General features: G+C 43.1%; 1 protein-coding gene across 3 annotated transcripts in view; it reads right to left on the reverse strand.

Annotated features, from left to right (window-relative positions):
- GABRB3 (gamma-aminobutyric acid type A receptor subunit beta3) overlaps window positions 1–17,873 on the reverse strand; it is a 344,831-nt gene that overhangs the window by 17,782 nt on the left and 309,176 nt on the right. For all 3 annotated transcript variants that reach the window (XM_037731338.1, XM_037731339.1, XM_017508495.2), the window contains one exon: window positions 5,303–5,455. In XM_037731338.1, the coding sequence (XP_037587266.1) occupies window positions 5,303–5,455 (153 nt within the window). The remainder of the gene's footprint in view (window positions 1–5,302; window positions 5,456–17,873) is intronic.

The following is a 17,873-nucleotide window of genomic DNA, read 5'->3' on the forward strand; positions in this document are numbered from 1 at the left end:
TCCTGTCCTGGGAGGCAGATCCTTATCCTCTGCATCCCGCAGAGAGGACCTGGAGACTGCAGAGCTCAGCTGGCTTGGGAAGGAGCTGGAGAGCAGGCTAGACAGCCCCGCCTTCCACCTCCCACATGAGCGCTCCCTCCACTGAGCCTGACCTGCTACTCAAGGCTAAGAGGAGAACTGAAGACTTGAGAAACTCTTTTTATGTAGAACTGCAAACATGGTTGCTGATGGAATGCATGGAAATCCAAGATGTCAGAATATTTTAAGATTCTCTTTTAACATCACATTCATGTGCCCCTGGGGACTTCTTAAATTTGAAAATGGCAATGGGATAATAACAGTTTACAAATAAATGAGAAAACACCACGCAAATGCTACAAAATTAGGTACTCTCACCATTATTCAAAAACTTTGTAGTGTTCTTGCCACTACCTTTCCTCCCCCTTCACCGTGAATGTGGGAAAACCGAGTGCTTTGCTTTAGTCACCGCTTCGCCTCTCCTGCTGGCTCTTTTGAATGGACAAGTGTAACACAGGCCTCAGCAGATGTCCCAGACAAATGGCCTGAAAGCACACGGGGACAGGGACGGCCAGCGCATCTCACAGGCACTCCTCCTGGTGCCTGAGCCCCAGAGGGACCTGGGATAGGAACCTGCATCCGGATCCCACGGCACAGGCTCAGGCGTCCCTAACGGTAAGACCTGTGGTGAGAGATCAGGTCTTTCTAGTTTGAATCCACAGGCCACATGAGTTCTTAGCTTAAGAGGCCAATGCATTGACTAACTCCTGTTGCTTTACATCCTACGTGCGATACCATGGATGGTGGCGTATCGTGGTGGTCCCACAGCCCGTAAAGGGGAGCCACATGGCCCAGACCCAAAGCCTTAGCTCTGCCTCTACGGGTCTCTAGGCATTTGGAGCTGCTGGAAGTCTAATGGCAATGTCTGAAAAGCTCTGGTGATGTGCCAAGAAACAGTAACTGGCACCGCTGGCGCTAACAGCAAATAATCATATGACTATCGTCATTCCAGAAAAATCATTCTTCAGTAGCCTCTAGGTTTCCTGGCCTTTCCTTGAACTTCTGCTCTCTAAAGAGAAATCATCCCCACCTGCAGTACGGGAGATGGCGGGGTGGTGACTTCTGTGTTTTCTGTACGTTCACCAGGCTTCCACGTCTTTCTATAAATTGCTAGCCTCAACTTATTTGTCATTTAGATTATGTATAAAATATTGTATTTGAAAAGCTGTGTCAAAATGAATATGAAAGAAAAATATAATTTCTTTGCATCATTTAATCAAAATATTTTGTTTTTCCTCCTCATGATAAAAATCATCTGGCCAAATTTTATCAGTATGTATTTTCACCTTTAGAAGTACCAGTACTATTGCAGATTGAGCATCCCTAACCTAAAAATCCAAAATCTGAAATGTCCCAAAATCCGGAACATTGGAGCATCTGCATGTTGCTCAAAGGAAATGCTAATTGGAGCATTTCAGATTCTGGATTTTTGGATTAGTGATGTTCAACCTGTAAGTATGATGCAGACACTCCAAAATTTGAAAAAAGTCTGATTTTCAAACTGGTTTTGATTTTCTGGTCCCAGGCATTTCAGGTGAGGGACACCCAACCTGTATTCACTGAGGGTTTTGAGGAAGACCATCTAATTAAAACTTCCCACTTTAAGGCTTGGTGGTTATTAATGCTGACAGTTCAATATTTCTGATGGTCAGACCCTCCCTGGGTAGCAGAAGCATATCTCACTGAAGCCCACAGAGAGAGAAGCTGAGGAGCACGACTCCTCTGAAGAGCCAGCAGAACAAGCCCTGAGTCCTTCCCACACCACGTCCAGGTCCGGCAGCACCAGAGCCTGGGGTGAGTCCTCCATAGAGGCCTGCCCGCCCTGTCTGTGCAGAGGCTGCACTTTTAACATGCATTTGCAAGCAATGCATATTGACCACAGTGCAGCCCCTTAGGACGAATGCAAGAAGCAATGCGAGCATTTCAAAGTGGTACTACACATCTAGATGCTTGGGGAAGGGTGCAGGCAGGAGGATTTCTTCAATGAAGGCCCTCCAAACTATAGGTGTATCCTATGCAGCTCAGCAGCATCTTAACGGTTATGAGGGATCCTCAATAATAAAAGCTAATAACAATGTCTGGTTAGCTTTTGACTTTTTAACGAAAATCCATGGCTTTTACAACATAGTGGCCCAAATAACTCCATACTGTAGTTTCACTGACAATTTAGGAATTATCTGCAGTAGGTAAGGGAGAAGGTCTGGAAGTTAGACTAACTGCACTGAAATCTTTCTTCTGAAACTTGGTAATTACGCGACTTGGCACCAGTTCTTTAGCTTCCTGTATCTCATTCTCACGCTCTGTAAAACTGGAGCAATACTACTTCCTTCTCTGCTGTGAGTCTTCTCCAGAACAGATAACTACAGGAAAGGCCTCAGCAGAGAATGTGGTGCCTAACTGTGTGATAATTTCCAGCCTTTATTATCCTGGCGATGATTGATGATGATGATGATGAGATGCTCAGTGCTCCTGAACCTATGTCATACTTTTTTTTGAATTCACCAACTGACGTTTCCCAGTGACTTTAGATCTGGATTCAGAGACATGTCTTGTATCGGCAGGAGGGACAGAGGGAATCCATGAGCAGGTGTCATACTCAGAGCTGGATGTGTTGGGTTCTTGTCTGGCCAGGCCCACAGCCCTGAGATCACAGCTGCCCTCCCGAGCTCAGGGTCGCCCTAACTCTAGTGAATATCCCCTTCACGCTGGCTCTCACGCCTGCCTCCCACAGCACAAGTGTCAATCCTCCAACGTTAAGCCTCAGCAACCCCAGCCAGACTGTGCCTTCATCCCAGCCAGGCCACAGACGCACGGTTTGTTATAAGAATAATGCTTTGTCATGAAGAAACAGCAGAATCTACTTTCATAGATCTTCACGAGACTGGGTTGAATGTACCTCACTTTGGGGGGATTAACGGTTTAACACTGTAGAAGACAATGCTTTACAATTGGGGGGACAGGATCTGCAATGGCTAAGAATTCAGATATGCACATTTTCAGTGCACCCCACCCCTGTGATGTCAGAGAATCATGGTTCCTCGGTACTCATATTTATCTAAGTATCACAGTGACGGCAGATTCTCTGCAGCACATTCACGGTGAAGCCGTGAAATGTCAGCTTCAGGTCTCCACTTTCATAGGTCTCTTCTAGGCTTGGGAGGGGTCCCAGCAACTTTGTGTTTGTGTATTTTATATTATTTTTCTTCAAATAGGGCGCTTGAAATTGTCTAAGCTAACAGCTCTGCATAATTTAGATTTGCCCCTGCAAATGTACTGTATCTCTGAATTTTCCAAGTGAAAAGAGAAGAGTTTAACAAAGAGCAATCTAGACATATATATATATATATATACACACACACACAAAGAACAATCTAAATATATATATATTTAAAGCAAAATCTGCATAAAGACTGACATTACTGGGGAAGATTTGCAGGCTGTAGAAAAATCCTAGAATTTTTTTTTAGGGAACTGTGCTTATGATACCTGTTAGAAATACATAACAATTAAAACAGCACTTTCGGTTTTTTGAAGCTTTACTTTTTGCATTGTGGTTTTTTATTCACTTAGCCCCCTTAGGAATAACTACCTGATTTTTTCAAGTCATAGTTATGTGTTATTTCCTGGGGAAAAAGTCTAATCTCGATCACAACTATGCAAGTCACATATTTGCCATCCATATACACACATGTACTTACATTTTATTAGAAAAGAAAACATGTTAGCCAGACGCGGTGACTCATGCCTATAATCCCAGCACTTTGGGAGGCCAAGGTGAGCGGATCACCTGAGGTCAGGAGTTCGAGACCAGCCTGACCAACATGGAGAAACACCATCTCTATTAAAAATACAAACAAAATTAGCCGGGCATGGTGGTGCATGTCTGTAATTCCAGCTACTGGGGAGGCTGAGGCAGGAGAATCGCTTGAACCCGGGAGGCAGAGGTTGCAGTGAGCCAAGATTGTGCCATTGCACTCCAGCCTGGGCAACAAGAGCAAAACTCCGCCTCAAAAAGAAAAGAAAAGAAAGCATGTTAATTAACTTGAAGTCCTGGGAAAAGTTGGTCAACAGAAAAAGGGCCAGGTGTGGTGGCTCATGCCTATAATCCTAACAATCTGGGAGGCTGAGGCAGGCAGATCACTGGAGGCCAGGAGTTCAGGACCAATCTGTGAAACATGGCAAAACCCTATCTCTACAAAAAACTAAAAAATTAGCCAGGTGTGGTAGTGTGTGCCTGTTGTCCCCGCTACTCAGGAGGTAGAGATGAGAGAATCACCTGAGTTCAGGAGGTTGGGGCTGCAGTGAGCCATAATCATCACTGTGCCACTGCACTCCGGCCTGGGCGACAGAGTGAGACCCGGTCTCAAAAAAGAAGAAAAAGAAAAAAGCAAAGAAGGGATAACTGCAACCCTGAATTCTTACCTTTTTTTTGTAAGGTACTTTGCCAGAGAATGTGTTGATAATTATCTTCCATCAATTTTTATAAGCACTATTGATACTTTCACTTTCAGGAATTAAATTCAACCCTACCCAAAGGGAAAGACTGCAGACTGCCCATGAGCTCTGTACTTACATAAATGTATTTAAATAATTATTTTGTCCATGTAGTTTCATACTAATCGGCTGAGTAGAGAATAATGTTTCTGAAAATATAAGCCTTCCCTGAATAATCAAAATGCTAAAAATAATATTGAAACCTATAATACATATTGTACATCAGCTAATAATCCAGCTGTCAAATAACCAATGGTCAGAAAAGATCACTGGAGCCTTTGGGAATCATTTAGAATTGAATTCCGTATTTTAATGCTCATTAAATTGTGTAATTCCAATTCTCGGCTGTAGTATTTGACAACTTTTCTGACTTAAAAAAGAAGGCGGTACAATTAATCAAGTCTTCTTCTGGGCCATGGAATAATTTTGAACAGGAGATGGTAATCCTTGCCTTAAAATTAGTGTCAAAAATAGTTTTATCATGCAAATATTCTGCAAGCATATTTTCCCTTTCATGGGCATGAAAATTCACATTTGAGCCTTATAATTAAATTAACACATCAAGGGAATCGTGCGTGAAATTAGTGTTTCAAGATGAAAAGTAACTATATGGGCAATGCTTGCGTCATGATGTCAAAAAATGGTAGTTGAACAGCAGCCTTTGAACTCTTTTAATACTGTAATGATACGATTACTTTACATTTAAATATTGCTTAAAAATTGTACATACCGAGGGCAACTCTAGCAGCAGATGCATCATAATTGATCCAGAAGGACACCCAGGACAGAATTGTTATCAGTATAGAGGGCATGTAAGTCTGGAGAATGAAGTATCCGATGTTCCTCTTCAACCGAAAGCTCAGTGACAGTCGGGGATAGGCACCTGTGGAAACAGACAAGGATGTGACGGGGGAAGAGGCCGGCAGAGAAGAGAGTCCGCTTCACGTCACGGGTCAACAGCATGCATTGGAAAGTCCGTGAATGAAGGCGTGGTCCACCAGCAGTTTTCCTCTGTCTGCTAAGGGTATTTATAGAAGAATTAGGAGCGGAGTGCTTTTTGTTCTATTCATAAGATAGTGATGAGGATGCTCTTCTAAAGCTAAATGCTCTGTTGAGAACTATCCTTGGAAAAACTTAGAAGTTTTTAGCTAAGAATCCAGAATAATACCAAATAACCTGGTTTATTCTTGAACGAATGACTATCCCTTTTTCCTTGTAGACAGAGGACATGTGGCTCAAGGCTTTCCTGGGCAAAAAAAAGGCTTTGACAAGTTGTCCTTCCAGCCCACCCGGAGTTCAGCCCTGAACACAGTGTTGGAGGCACTGCCCCGAGAGTAAGTGGGCCACCTTGGGGCCACCCTAAGAAGGAGAGAGGCAGGGAACAAGTCCAGTCCTGGAGAAAGCAGCAGAGCAACTGAGGGCTTCTGCTTTGGCCGCAGAACAGGCATCAAGGAGAGTCTTGAAGGAGCACCTGTCTGCATTCCTGCCCAAGAGCCCCAGTGTTAATTCTTGGACTTGAACATTTCACTTAACACACTTTGGAATCCCACCACCCACACCATGACAGAGTAAGGAAATGCGCCATTTATCATGCCACATTCAGCTCTATATTTGCCCTTTCTGTCTTTTATTTTTTATTTATTTTTGAGACAAAGTCTCACTTTGTTGCCCAGGCTGGAGTGCAGTGGTGTGATCTTGGCTCACGGAAACCTCTGCCTCCTGGGTTCAAGCAATTCGCCTGCCTCAGCCTCCTGAGTAGCTGGGACTACAGGTGCCTACCACCATGCCTAATTTTTTTTTTTAATTTTTTGCTATATTTAGTAGAGATGGGGTTTCACCATATTGGCCAGACTGCTCTTAAACTCCTCACCTTGTGATCCGCCCACCTCCGCCTCCCAAAGTGCTAGGATTACAGGTGTGAGCCACCGCACCTGGCCTATTTTGTTTTTCTTAGAGCGAGGCAAGTGTGGCTTTTGTTTCCCCGTGTTCATTTCTACAGGCCACTTTCTTGGTTCCAATCCTCCTGCTCCTTGTTTTCTGGATTCTGATGGGAGCTGCTTGAGGGCCAGCCAGTGAGAATCCAAGGACCCTCTCTAATCGGCTCCTCTGACTGCTCCCAACACGGGCAGAGGCAGGTGCCTTCTTTCTGAAGCTGCCCACACCCTAAGCTCCAAGAGGCCTCATCTTTCCTGATCTCCTACGCCAAGCCTGGCGGCCTCCTATTCTCCTCCTGCCCCTAAATATATGCACTCTTCAGGCTTCATTCCCGTCCCTTTCTGTGACTGTCCCTAGATTCTTCTCTTGGGCAGTCTGGTTCACTCGTATGACCACTACCATTATGCAGGAGATGAATGATTTTATCTCTGGGCCTCCGAACTTAGCATCAACCACGTTTGCAGCCAGGATGATATACAAGAGAAAATAAATCACCAAACAAACCCAGAACTTCAAGGCTGACAGTCTCAGAAATTCCCTCCAGTCTTTGTGTGTGTCTGCATAGAGTTTCTCTTACACAGCTCTGATCAAATGCATACATCACATGGCATCATAGCGTACACGCTTTCAGAGTTGTTACAAATTATTTGTAAACACAATTTTCAATTCTTCGTAATGCTCCATGAAATACAGACACGAAGACTCTATAAATACAATTTCCTGAATGCTGTAGATTTAGGTGTTTTTAATTTTTACAAAACTATAAATAGTATGCATAAGGATATCTTTGTGCAGAGCTGTTTTTCTATATTTAGACTTATTTCTTTAGGATGAATATGCCAAAGGAGGATTAGTAGAAAAAGGTTTAAAGCTTTCGATAAATATTGTCAAATTACTTTGGAAAGGAATCGCACCAATGTATGCCACTGCCACTGTCATCTCATCTTGTAAATATGGCAATGTTAGAAGTTATCTCATAAATAGTTTCAGATAAATCCCTTGGGAAAAACTTGTCCTTTCAATTACTTTTTTAAAATTGAATATTTCTTAAATGTGTGTTTGTTCTCTGTATTTAATCTTATAAATTATCCGATTACTCATTTATTTTTCTCATTTCTCCTTCCTCTGTTGGTTTTTACCTTTTCATTGAAAAACTTCATACGCTCATCCTTGCCTGTCTTCTCTGCAGGCATTTTCCCAGTTGTCTGCTGCAAACCTTATAATGGCTTTGAGCGGGGGACACACAGATGCCTAACATTTTGTATGCAATTACATCTTTATTTCATTTTTTTCCCTTGTCATTGTTAAAACTTGTGTTTAGATTTAGGTGAGTTCACAATACAGATCTATCTGCAAACCTATTTTGAGGGCTGGCCATCACTTCAGCATTTGACGTGAGGTGAAATGCGAACGGGTTTCTCCAACACCATCTGTAGAATGAGGCTTCCCTTCACACACATTTCATACAGTTGTGTTGCTTTTAGACTCCATTTCTTGTAAATGTGGCTCAGGGCCCTGACGCACCAGCAGGGGGGCCGGACGCTCCTCCCGGGCCTGGGCCTCCCGGCTCTGGGCCTCGCGTGGCTTGGGCATTGACACTCACTGTCCTGACACAATCAAAACCTTCTACGGCTCGTTGCTTCCCACAAACATAAAAACACCCATCCAGGAATTTTGGTTTCTCCTTCTTTTCCCAAATTAACATCAGTTTTATTTTCCACCATGTTTCTGCATTAAGCATAACACTTTTTTTTAGTCAAAGAGGTTCTCACTGTCTCAAAATATTCATCTCTGTTTCCTGCCTCTGCTGACTCACATCCCGGTTTTGAAGACGTGTCTTTCCTTATCCATACTTCAAGGTCTTGGTCAAAGCCCCATCTTCCATGAATCCTTTCCTTTTCCTCCTTCCAAATGTAAGTGATCACCCTGCTGAATGTTTTTTACTCATTATTCATATTATTTACTAAAGTAACTTCAATACTGGCTCTTAATTCACAATTTCATGGCAACCTCAGACCTTTCTTAGCCCTTATTTGCTTCTCCTTGCTTCAGGTAAAGCTTTCAATAATCTACCATATAAGGAACAGTCTCTGTAGCAGTCAGGACAGGTTGGCTTATGGTACAGTAACAAACAGCCCCCAAATCCAGTAGTTTGTCACAAATTTTTTTCCGATAAAAAACGTATCTACTTAGCTCCCGCCTTCTGCAACACTGTTGGCCTCTGTGGTGGAAGACCTACACATATTTCCCATCATATGTCAGTGGTCAGAGCAAGTCTCATCACCAACTTTTATATCAGGAGAACAGGAACATTTAATCCTCTCCCAAAGAAGAGCGGAGAACATTTCTGAACGATAATGCCATTTGCCATATCCTCCAAATTTCCGTTTGCCAATTCAACTTTGTTAAACATTTTCCAAAGAACATCTTCAGGGAAGCTCCCGTGCAATGCCATGACTGTACAGTCAAACACTTTGAAGATAACTAGGGACGCTGAGGATGAGAGTTTGAAACTGATTTCAAAAACACTTACTCTCTGGAAGTTCGCCAAGGTACTCATTGACACGGAATTCGGAATTAAGAAATTATACCATTTTCTTTTGTATTTGTTTAGTAAATACATTCTACTTGTTAAAAGTAAAATGCCATTTCCAATCAGCAAAATGTTTAGGCCTTCGGTGTATGCCCCATACATCCAGTCTCTGAGGTGGAGACGGTGAGTGGGGCAAACAATGAAGGTGAATAAAAGCACAGTCCGTCCTCCCAACTATTCATACTCCTAACCCATGTCAGACACTCACTCAGAACTGGCCTCCACAAAGCTGTGGCATGCACTATCCTGGAAGCATAAGGATACACTAGGGCACACGACTTGGTGATTTAGGAGTGGTTTCACGATGCATGAAAGCTCTGGTGTCACCAGTGATGTATGTATGCATCTCTGGTGTATGAGACACTCATGGCTGAATAGGATTCCTTCAGGCAAAGAGGAAGGAGAGCTTTCAAGGTAACAGACCCAGCAGAGCTGTTCAAGATGCCGTGAGACAACAGATGCTGGAGAGGATGTGGAGAAACAGGATCACTTTTACACTGCAGGTGGGAGTGTAAACTAGTTCAACTATTGTGGAAGACAGTGTGGTGCTTCCTCAAGGATCTAGATACAGAAATTCCATTTGACCCAGCAATCCCATTACTGGGTATATATCCAAAGGATTATAAATCATTCTGTTATAAAGACACATGCACACGTATGTTCATAGTGGCACTGTTTAAAATAGCAAAGACCTGGAACCAACCCAAATGCCCATCAATGATAGGCTGGACAAAGAAAACGTGGCACATATGCACCACGGAATACTATGCAGCCATAAAAAGGACGAGTTTGTGTCCTTTGTAGGGACATGGATGAAGCTGGAAACCATTATTCTCAGCAAACTGACACAAGAACAGAAAACCAAACACTGCGTGTTCTCACTCATAGGCAGGTGTTAAACAATGAGAACACATATACACAGGGAGGGGAACATCACATACAGGGGTATGTTGGGGGGCGGGGGGCCAGGGGAGGGACAGCGGGAGGTGGGGAGGTTGGGGAGGGATAACACTGGGAGAAATGGCTGATGTAGGTGATGGGGGGATGGAGAGAGCAAACCACCATGGCACGTGTGTACCTATGCAACAATCCTGCAAGATCTGCATTTACCCCAGGACTTAAGGTAGAATTAAAAAAAAAGATGCCATGAGACAGAGACCTCAGAATGTCAGTCAACCGGAGAATCATCTGATGTAGTAGATCCATTCTGCTAGGCAAAGGCTTTTCCCATTTGATGTGCGTCTTAAAGAGTGCATAAAAGTGTTTTCATAGCTCCGGTAGACAAGGTCCTTACACTGGCAGGATGGAATGCCATGAAATATGCTGTATCTATGGGGAAAACTCCCTAGTGATCACAGCTAGGGGCTAAAAATTTAAAGTTGAGAAGTAATGAGTCAGCTGCACTAAGACAACCCCTTCAAAATGAAACCGAAGCTCGAATTTACAACTGAAATGCACTGAAGCCCTAATGTCTGTGTGCCAGTGCAGATGTGCTCAGGTCCCCAGGCAGATGCTGAGCCAACAGACAGAGGCACAGTCTCTGAGCACAAGTGCACTGCTCCAGCGCAGGGGTTCCTTGGCAAGACTGCCTAGTGAAGATGCTGATCCCAGCCCTTTCTGCCCAGATGCAGGTACCACGATGCCAAAAACAGGGCTCTGGATGTCTAATCCAGCCTGAGTTTATATCATTCTCTACGCATTAATATTTTTGAAGAATTCATTAAAAATGTGGACATAGAGGGTCATGCCGGCTTTGCAGAGTGCTAAGAGCCACTCAGATGCATCTGTGAACTGATAGACGCTGATATTTTAGCAACTGCAGCAGAGCTCACTCAGGCACACGCTCCTCTTCCCATCAAGGCAGCCATGGTGGAGCCCTCCCGCTGCAGCCTGGGAAGCTTTGTGAGCTCTCACTCAGAGCTGTTCTGGACCCTTATCCTGCTATTCGACTCATTTATTATCCGGCTTTTACTCTGCAATGCGGCCTAAAATTAAAAATAGTGTTCCTAATTCTTACTCCCATTACTAGTCACCTTATTATATGTTGAAAATATCCATTAAGAAAAGGAAATACATGAAGTAGAAAAGAGAGAGAAGAAACATGAGATTGGGTTTTTTAAAAATTTGTTTCAAATATTGTCTCAACCAGGCAGTGAGTTCTCTCTGATCCTCTACAGAAAAACCAGCGTTGAACCACATAACAGTGCAGCAGAGAACAGGGATGTTTGTTGGAACAATCCAGCCTCACCATTTATTTGGGATATTCCTTTCTGAGAAGGTTACTATCCTCTCTTTCCTTGTGTGTAAAATGAAGGCACGAATACCGTTAAGTGGCAAAAAATTAGACTTCCTAAAAATTAAAAACAGTTATGCTCCAAAGCATACCATCAAGATAACCTACAGAATGGGAGAAAATATTTGCAAATCATATATTTGATAAAGAGCTTATAAAGACTGTGGCTGGGTGTGATGGCTCATGCCTACAATCTCAGCACTTTGGGAGGCTGGGGCATGAGGATTGCTTGAGCCTTGGAGTTCAAGACCAGCCTGGGCAACATAGGGAGACTCCATCTTTACAAAAAAAAAAAAAAAAAAGAAAAACAAAAATTAGCTGGGCATGGTGGCACACGCCTATAGTCCCAGGTACTTAGGAGGCTGAGGTGGGAGGATCGCATGAGCCCAGGAGGTTGAGGCTGCAGTGAACCGAGATAAGACCCCGTCTCAAAGAAAAGAATGCTTACAAAAAAGACAAATAACTGAATTTGTTTAATTGGGAAAAGCCTTTGAAAAGATATTTTTTCCAAACATAGATAAACAGTCAAAAAGCATATGAAAAGATACTCAACATCATTAGTCATTAGGGAAACGCATGTCAAAACAACAGTGAGACACCACACCCTACCCTCTAGGATGGCTACAGTCAAAAAGACAGAAAATAACTAGTGTTGGTGAGAATATGGAGAAATTGGAACTCTCCTAGACTTCTGGTAGGAATATTATCAAGCCACCACTTTAGAAAATAGTCTGATAGTTTCTCAAGGGGATGTTGCCCTCTAGTCATTCCACTCCTAAGTACATGAATTAACTTCCTAAAAGAAATGAAAACATACATCTACACTAAAACTTACATCTTAATGTTCCTAGCAGCATTATATCTAATACCCCAAGCCAAATGCTCATCAGCTGATGAATAGGTAAACAAAATGCAGTATATTTATTTGGCAATAAAAAGGAATGAAGTACTGATTTATGCCACAACGTGGATGAACCTGGAAAACATTAGGCTAAGTGAAAGAGCAGTCACAAAATACCACACAGATGAGTCCACTGATATGAAATGCACTGAAGAGACAAGTCGACAGAAATGTAAAGTTGGTGAGTGGCTGTCTAGGGTTGGGAGAAATGGGAAGAGACTGCTAGTGAATACAGGGCTTCTTTTTGGGGTGATAAAAAATTTCTAAAATCGATTTGGTCATGGTTGCACAACTCAACAAATATACTAAACACCACTGAATGTATCCTTTAAATGGGTGAATTGTATGGTATGTGAATTGCTTCTCAATAGATCCATTATAAGGAAAAAACTGTTTACTACATGTATTTTTACTGGCAATTAAATTCACATCAACTATAAAACACACTATCTGACCCAAAATACAAGTTCCTTCTTTCTTTTCTTTTTCCCCTGCTTTGGTGCCTTCTCTGTTTATGATTCTGTAGTCAGGGCTTTCTCCACTGAGCACAGTTTTAAAATTCTGCTGGAGGTCTTAAAGGCAATTTAAAAAGATGAAGGTAGTTAAGAACTCTTTTTGCAAAAAAGATTTAAGGCAATGAATTTCTGAAGCAATCTGTCTTCTGTGGTGAGTCAGGTTTCATATGTCGGGACCCCTTATAAAAACTAATGTCACAGCAAAAAGAGAATACAGTTAAGCTCTGCTTTGGCCCTGGTAGTGAGCATGCTCTGGTCTAGCATTTTGGACTAAGAGATTAGGGGCTGGACCTGGCCAGGGAGCACAGGTGAATTGCCTCTAAGAGTCCTTGTAACCAAAGTAAATGGGGAGGAAAGAAATAGAAATTTGTCTCTGGAATTTAAGGTCAAATTAAACTATAAATAAAAGACAGATGGAAATTCTTCCTTTTAATGTTTCATATATCTTTTTTTTTTTTTTTTTTTTTGAGACAGAGTCTTGCTCTGTCGCCAGGCACTAGGCTGGAGTGTAGTGGCACGATCTCAGCTTACTGCAACCCCCGCCTCCCGGATTCAAGCAATTCTCCTGCCTCAGCCACCCGGGGTAGCTGGGACTACAGGCGCATGCCACCATGCCAGCTAATTTTTTGTGTTTTTAGTAGAGACAGGGTTTCACCACATTGGCCAGGATGGTCTCCATCTCTTGACCTTGTGATCTGCTCGCCTCGGCTTCCCAAAGTGCTGGGATTACAGGCGTGAGTCACCGCGCCTGGCCTCATATATCTTTCCTATACCTCTAGTAGATGGTATTTATAAACTGAATGGGCAATAATTGGATCCCAGAAAGCCTGGAGTTCACAATTAGACTCTTACAGATAAACCTGAATACAAACATTAACAGTGTGACAGGTGGACTTTTAAAAAAATTTATAACCTCTCATGATCATTAATAAAAAAATAAAGCAATATTTTGAAAATTAATTTTTGCAAAGAGAATCCACATATCTTAGCTGAAATGTCTCATCATTATTCATTTTTCATCCTTTTTCTTCCGATCTTAGCCAAAGTATTTTGAAATAAAGTCAGAATATATCACTGCCCAAATATACCACAGAAAAAAGGAAGAGAAAGATAAACATCACAAAATTAAAGAATCATATTAAACCATCTGTTCTCCACATATCTTGCAAAAACCTCAATCTTTCCATTCAAAGACGACTTTCGGTTAGGAGTAAATTTTTGGTTTGGCAAAAACTGTACATCCCAAATTTTGCTGGTGAGCGGGACACATTTTTAAGGCCAATACAAAAGCTGAATTTTAATCTGTTGATCTGTATGTTCACAGTGATATTTGAGGAGCTCTTTGATTTTTGGCTGAATATGTTTGTTGAAATAAATTTAACTCAGTATTTCTTTTAACCTGATCCCTTATCTGTCTGTTAGGCAAGGGCTTCGCTCACGTTTTCACAGCTTGTAACTGTTACAGCCAAAGGCTCGAATACCCTGACTGAGCTTTACATTGCTTTCTTCAACAACAGAGTATTCTAGATAAATGTTTCCTCTTTATAATGTTACCAGAAAACAGAGTTGAATGGCTTATGTTTCCTGAAATTAAATTCTAAAAATAGCTTCCTAAATTTTCTTCTTTTTCACTCTCATGTATTAGTAGCCCAAACTAAAGAAGAATTACGTATTGAAACAACTGGAGACTTTTCTGAAAGAAATGAAGAGGGGTGAAAAATAAGCCATGGTGTTCAGGTAATGTAGGATATACTGAAAATGGCTGAAAAAAGTGTACAGAATTGAAATAAATCCGCTTGGAGAGATTTAAAAGGAGAGAGAACAAGCCAGTAAAACTGTATCAAGATGTGGGAGAGAAAGAAAACAGAGAAGGGAGCCCCATGTGTCTGATACCTGTAGTTTTAAGAGAAGGAAGAGAAGCGAATTATGACATCCAAGACTCAGAGGACTAGGGGGCAGACGCTGGACACAGAGGCCATGAACGGGGCCACATTAAGCTTTCTACAGCTTCGGTTGGTTATACCTACACAAAGAGTTTTGCTCAAGATGTAAAGATAAACCAGACAGACTCACGCGTGCTCAAAGACTGAGCCTGAACTCAGAATTACTCATATCCCAGAAAGTAGATGAAGCTTATCCTAGATTGCTAATGCCTCCAGCTGTCTACTAGAAGCGTAGATCCTCTCTAAAAGATACAGCAAAAGAGCAGTTCCAGCATGAAACATAAGAAAATGAAATGCAACATACAGAAAGGAACATGCAAGTTAGGCAGGATAGAATGCTGGATATGTGTGTCATTGGGATTCTAGAAGAAGAGAGAATGGGGCAGAAGCAGCCCTTGAAGAGGTGACGGCCAGCGATGCTCCAAACCCGCAGACAGACATCAAACCAGAGGCTCAAGAAGGTCCATAAACTCCAAGAGGGGCCGGGCGTGGTGGCTCACAGTTGTAATCCCAGCTCTTTGGGAAGCTGAGATGGGCAGATCACTCGAGGTCAGGAGTTCAAGATCAGCCTGGCCAACAGAGTGAAACCCCGTCTCTACTAAAAATACAAAATTTAGCCAGGCATGCTGGCACACCCTTGCAATTCCAGCTACTCGGGAGGTTGAGGCAGGAGAATCGTTTGAACCCAGGAGGTGGAAGTTGCAATAGTGGAGATTGAAGCCACTGCACTCCAGCCTGGGTGATGGAGTGAGACTTTATCTCAAAAAACAAAACAAACACAAAACTCCAAGAATAATCACAGAGGGTGCTCCAACTTGATACATCATAATAATGCCCATGAAAACCAACGACAAAGAGAAAAATCACAAAGTCACCTGCAGGGGGTAGAAAAACAGATTATAGTCATGCCCCTCATAATGACCTATAGGTCAGCAGATGAGGTCTCAGAAGATTACAGGGGAGCTGAAAAATTCCTTTCACCTAGTGACATCATAGTCTGGTCCCAATAAACTTCTAGAGTGTTTGTTCTTTCCTAGCTCCCCCTGCTTTTTTGGAGGAGACAGCATCTTGCAGGCTGGAGTGCAGTGGAACAATCACAGCTCACTTACAGCCTCAAAGTCCTGGGATCAAGCGATCTTCCCACTTCAGCCTCTGAATAGCTAGAACCACAGACGCTGCCACCAGGGCCTGACTCAATCTTTTATTTTTTATAGAGAGGAGGTCTCACTGTGTTTCACAGGCTGATCAGGAACTCCTGGCCTCAAGTGACCCTCCTGCCTTGGCATCCCAAAGCACTGGGATTATAGGTGTGAGCCACTATGCCCAGCCTCTAATCCCTTTTTTTGGGAATACTCTTTCAGGCTAGAAAATCCTGTTTACCAGTCACATTCTTATTAATTCAGAATACTTGTAGAAAGAAAAATAAATTAGGATAATACTTAATATTAAGGTATTTTTAGAACACTGCAACTTACGCCATTTCTTCATGCATAGGTGAATTAGAATAATTTTAAAGTGCAAGCTTTTGAAAGTTGGGAGGTTTTGCAGCTGACAGATGCGGAGCTCCTGCGCTGCACCCAGTAAATGCAGGGCTCGGTACATGCTGGCAGGAAGACGCAATGCTGCATTCTGATGGTCCCGTGGGGCTATGAATAGTTAAGTATTCTGCCACATACCTGTAGTGTCTATTTTCTCCAGACATGCTTAGGATATGTTCTAACATTTACAGACTGAAAAGAAAGATGGAGATTGCACCTGGAGAATGGTGGTTCTGAGTGCTTTCAAGTCAGTGGATTCAGGAAGTCATTCTAAGTGGCTGCGGTCCCCCTTGGAGGCAGCAGACCCTCTACAAACACCTCACCTGGCTTTCTAACGGGGCTGCATGAAAATGCAGTAAGAAATCCTCATGGCAGCACCCTCATGGCCATCTTGCATCTTTCTAGGCAAGGCTGCACGGGCAGGATCATCCACAGCGAGTACACTCAGAGCACGGAACACTTTGTAACCTCAGCTTTAGGAGACAGACATCAGTTTTTCCAATGCCTCACAGGGCACTGAATGTTCTCGGTTGTGGACACTATTCCTTAATGATAAGCCCACGTTCTTGCTGGCTCTCATTCCTCTCTGAAGTAAACATCTGAGTGTGTCTTCTCTAGAGAATGCAGGGACATCAGCAAGGCCTCTTGAGGCAGAGGATAAAGTTGCACTGCATTAAAGAAAGGACCTGACTGATGTCTTAAAAACTCAGGTTTTTACATCTACTTATCATGTACTTTGGCTCCTAGGGATGGAGAGGAGGGAACGTTGGTGGTGACCCTGATGGATCAATTACTTACTCAGTGACAACTGCCACACACCTAGGACACACTGGGCATTACTCAAGATGGGGGTGGGGAGGGGATGAACCACGCATGACTGATGCAGGTCTCTCCTCAGGGGGCGTGCCCTTGCAGAAGTAGGTGTTGTGAGCTATGAGCAGAGCTGAGAGGTGGCCAGTCCTGCCCCGTGGAGATGCACTCCTGCCATGTAACCCAGCCTGGGGTCTGTGTGGGGCAGGGCAGGTCAAAACGGCTTCCCAGAGTAGTTGACGTCGGGTCAGGAGTGTTCGACTTACCCACTGGCTTCATGGTTGTCATCACGGGACTGGGGCCAATTTCATGCACTCATTGTTCAAGCTACATGGACGGCTCTGCTTTCACTTAGCATTTTCGACCCAGAGCTGTGGTCTCCGTAATGCCTTACATTTTACAAAGCACTTTCATTTATTATATCAATTACAATGCACAGCTTTCAGTAAGCACAGAGCTACTGAGTCAGCACTGCACATTGCAAAGTATACATTCAGTAACTTTGCAAAAACAGACTGAGGTGCAGAAGCTGCCGTCTCAGTAATTGTGCAGTTGGTACAAAGAGGACAAGGAAACCCAGATTAAGGCAACCTTCATCAGGTGACATCAGATGATGACCACGTGTATTGAGGCAAGGTGGACTGGAGGTGGCGCAAGTTCCCGGACCACCAAGGCTGGCTGCTAACCCCACTGAGGGAAGGCAGCTTACTCCCGGGAGAACAGCACCCGCCTCCTCTGCTCATCCTCCTTCCTTCCTGCCTCCAAGGTCATCA

This window comes from Cebus imitator, unplaced genomic scaffold (genome assembly GCF_001604975.1).
Source record: "Cebus imitator isolate Cc_AM_T3 unplaced genomic scaffold, Cebus_imitator-1.0 Scaffold392, whole genome shotgun sequence".
Lineage (NCBI taxonomy): Eukaryota > Metazoa > Chordata > Mammalia > Primates > Cebidae > Cebus > Cebus imitator.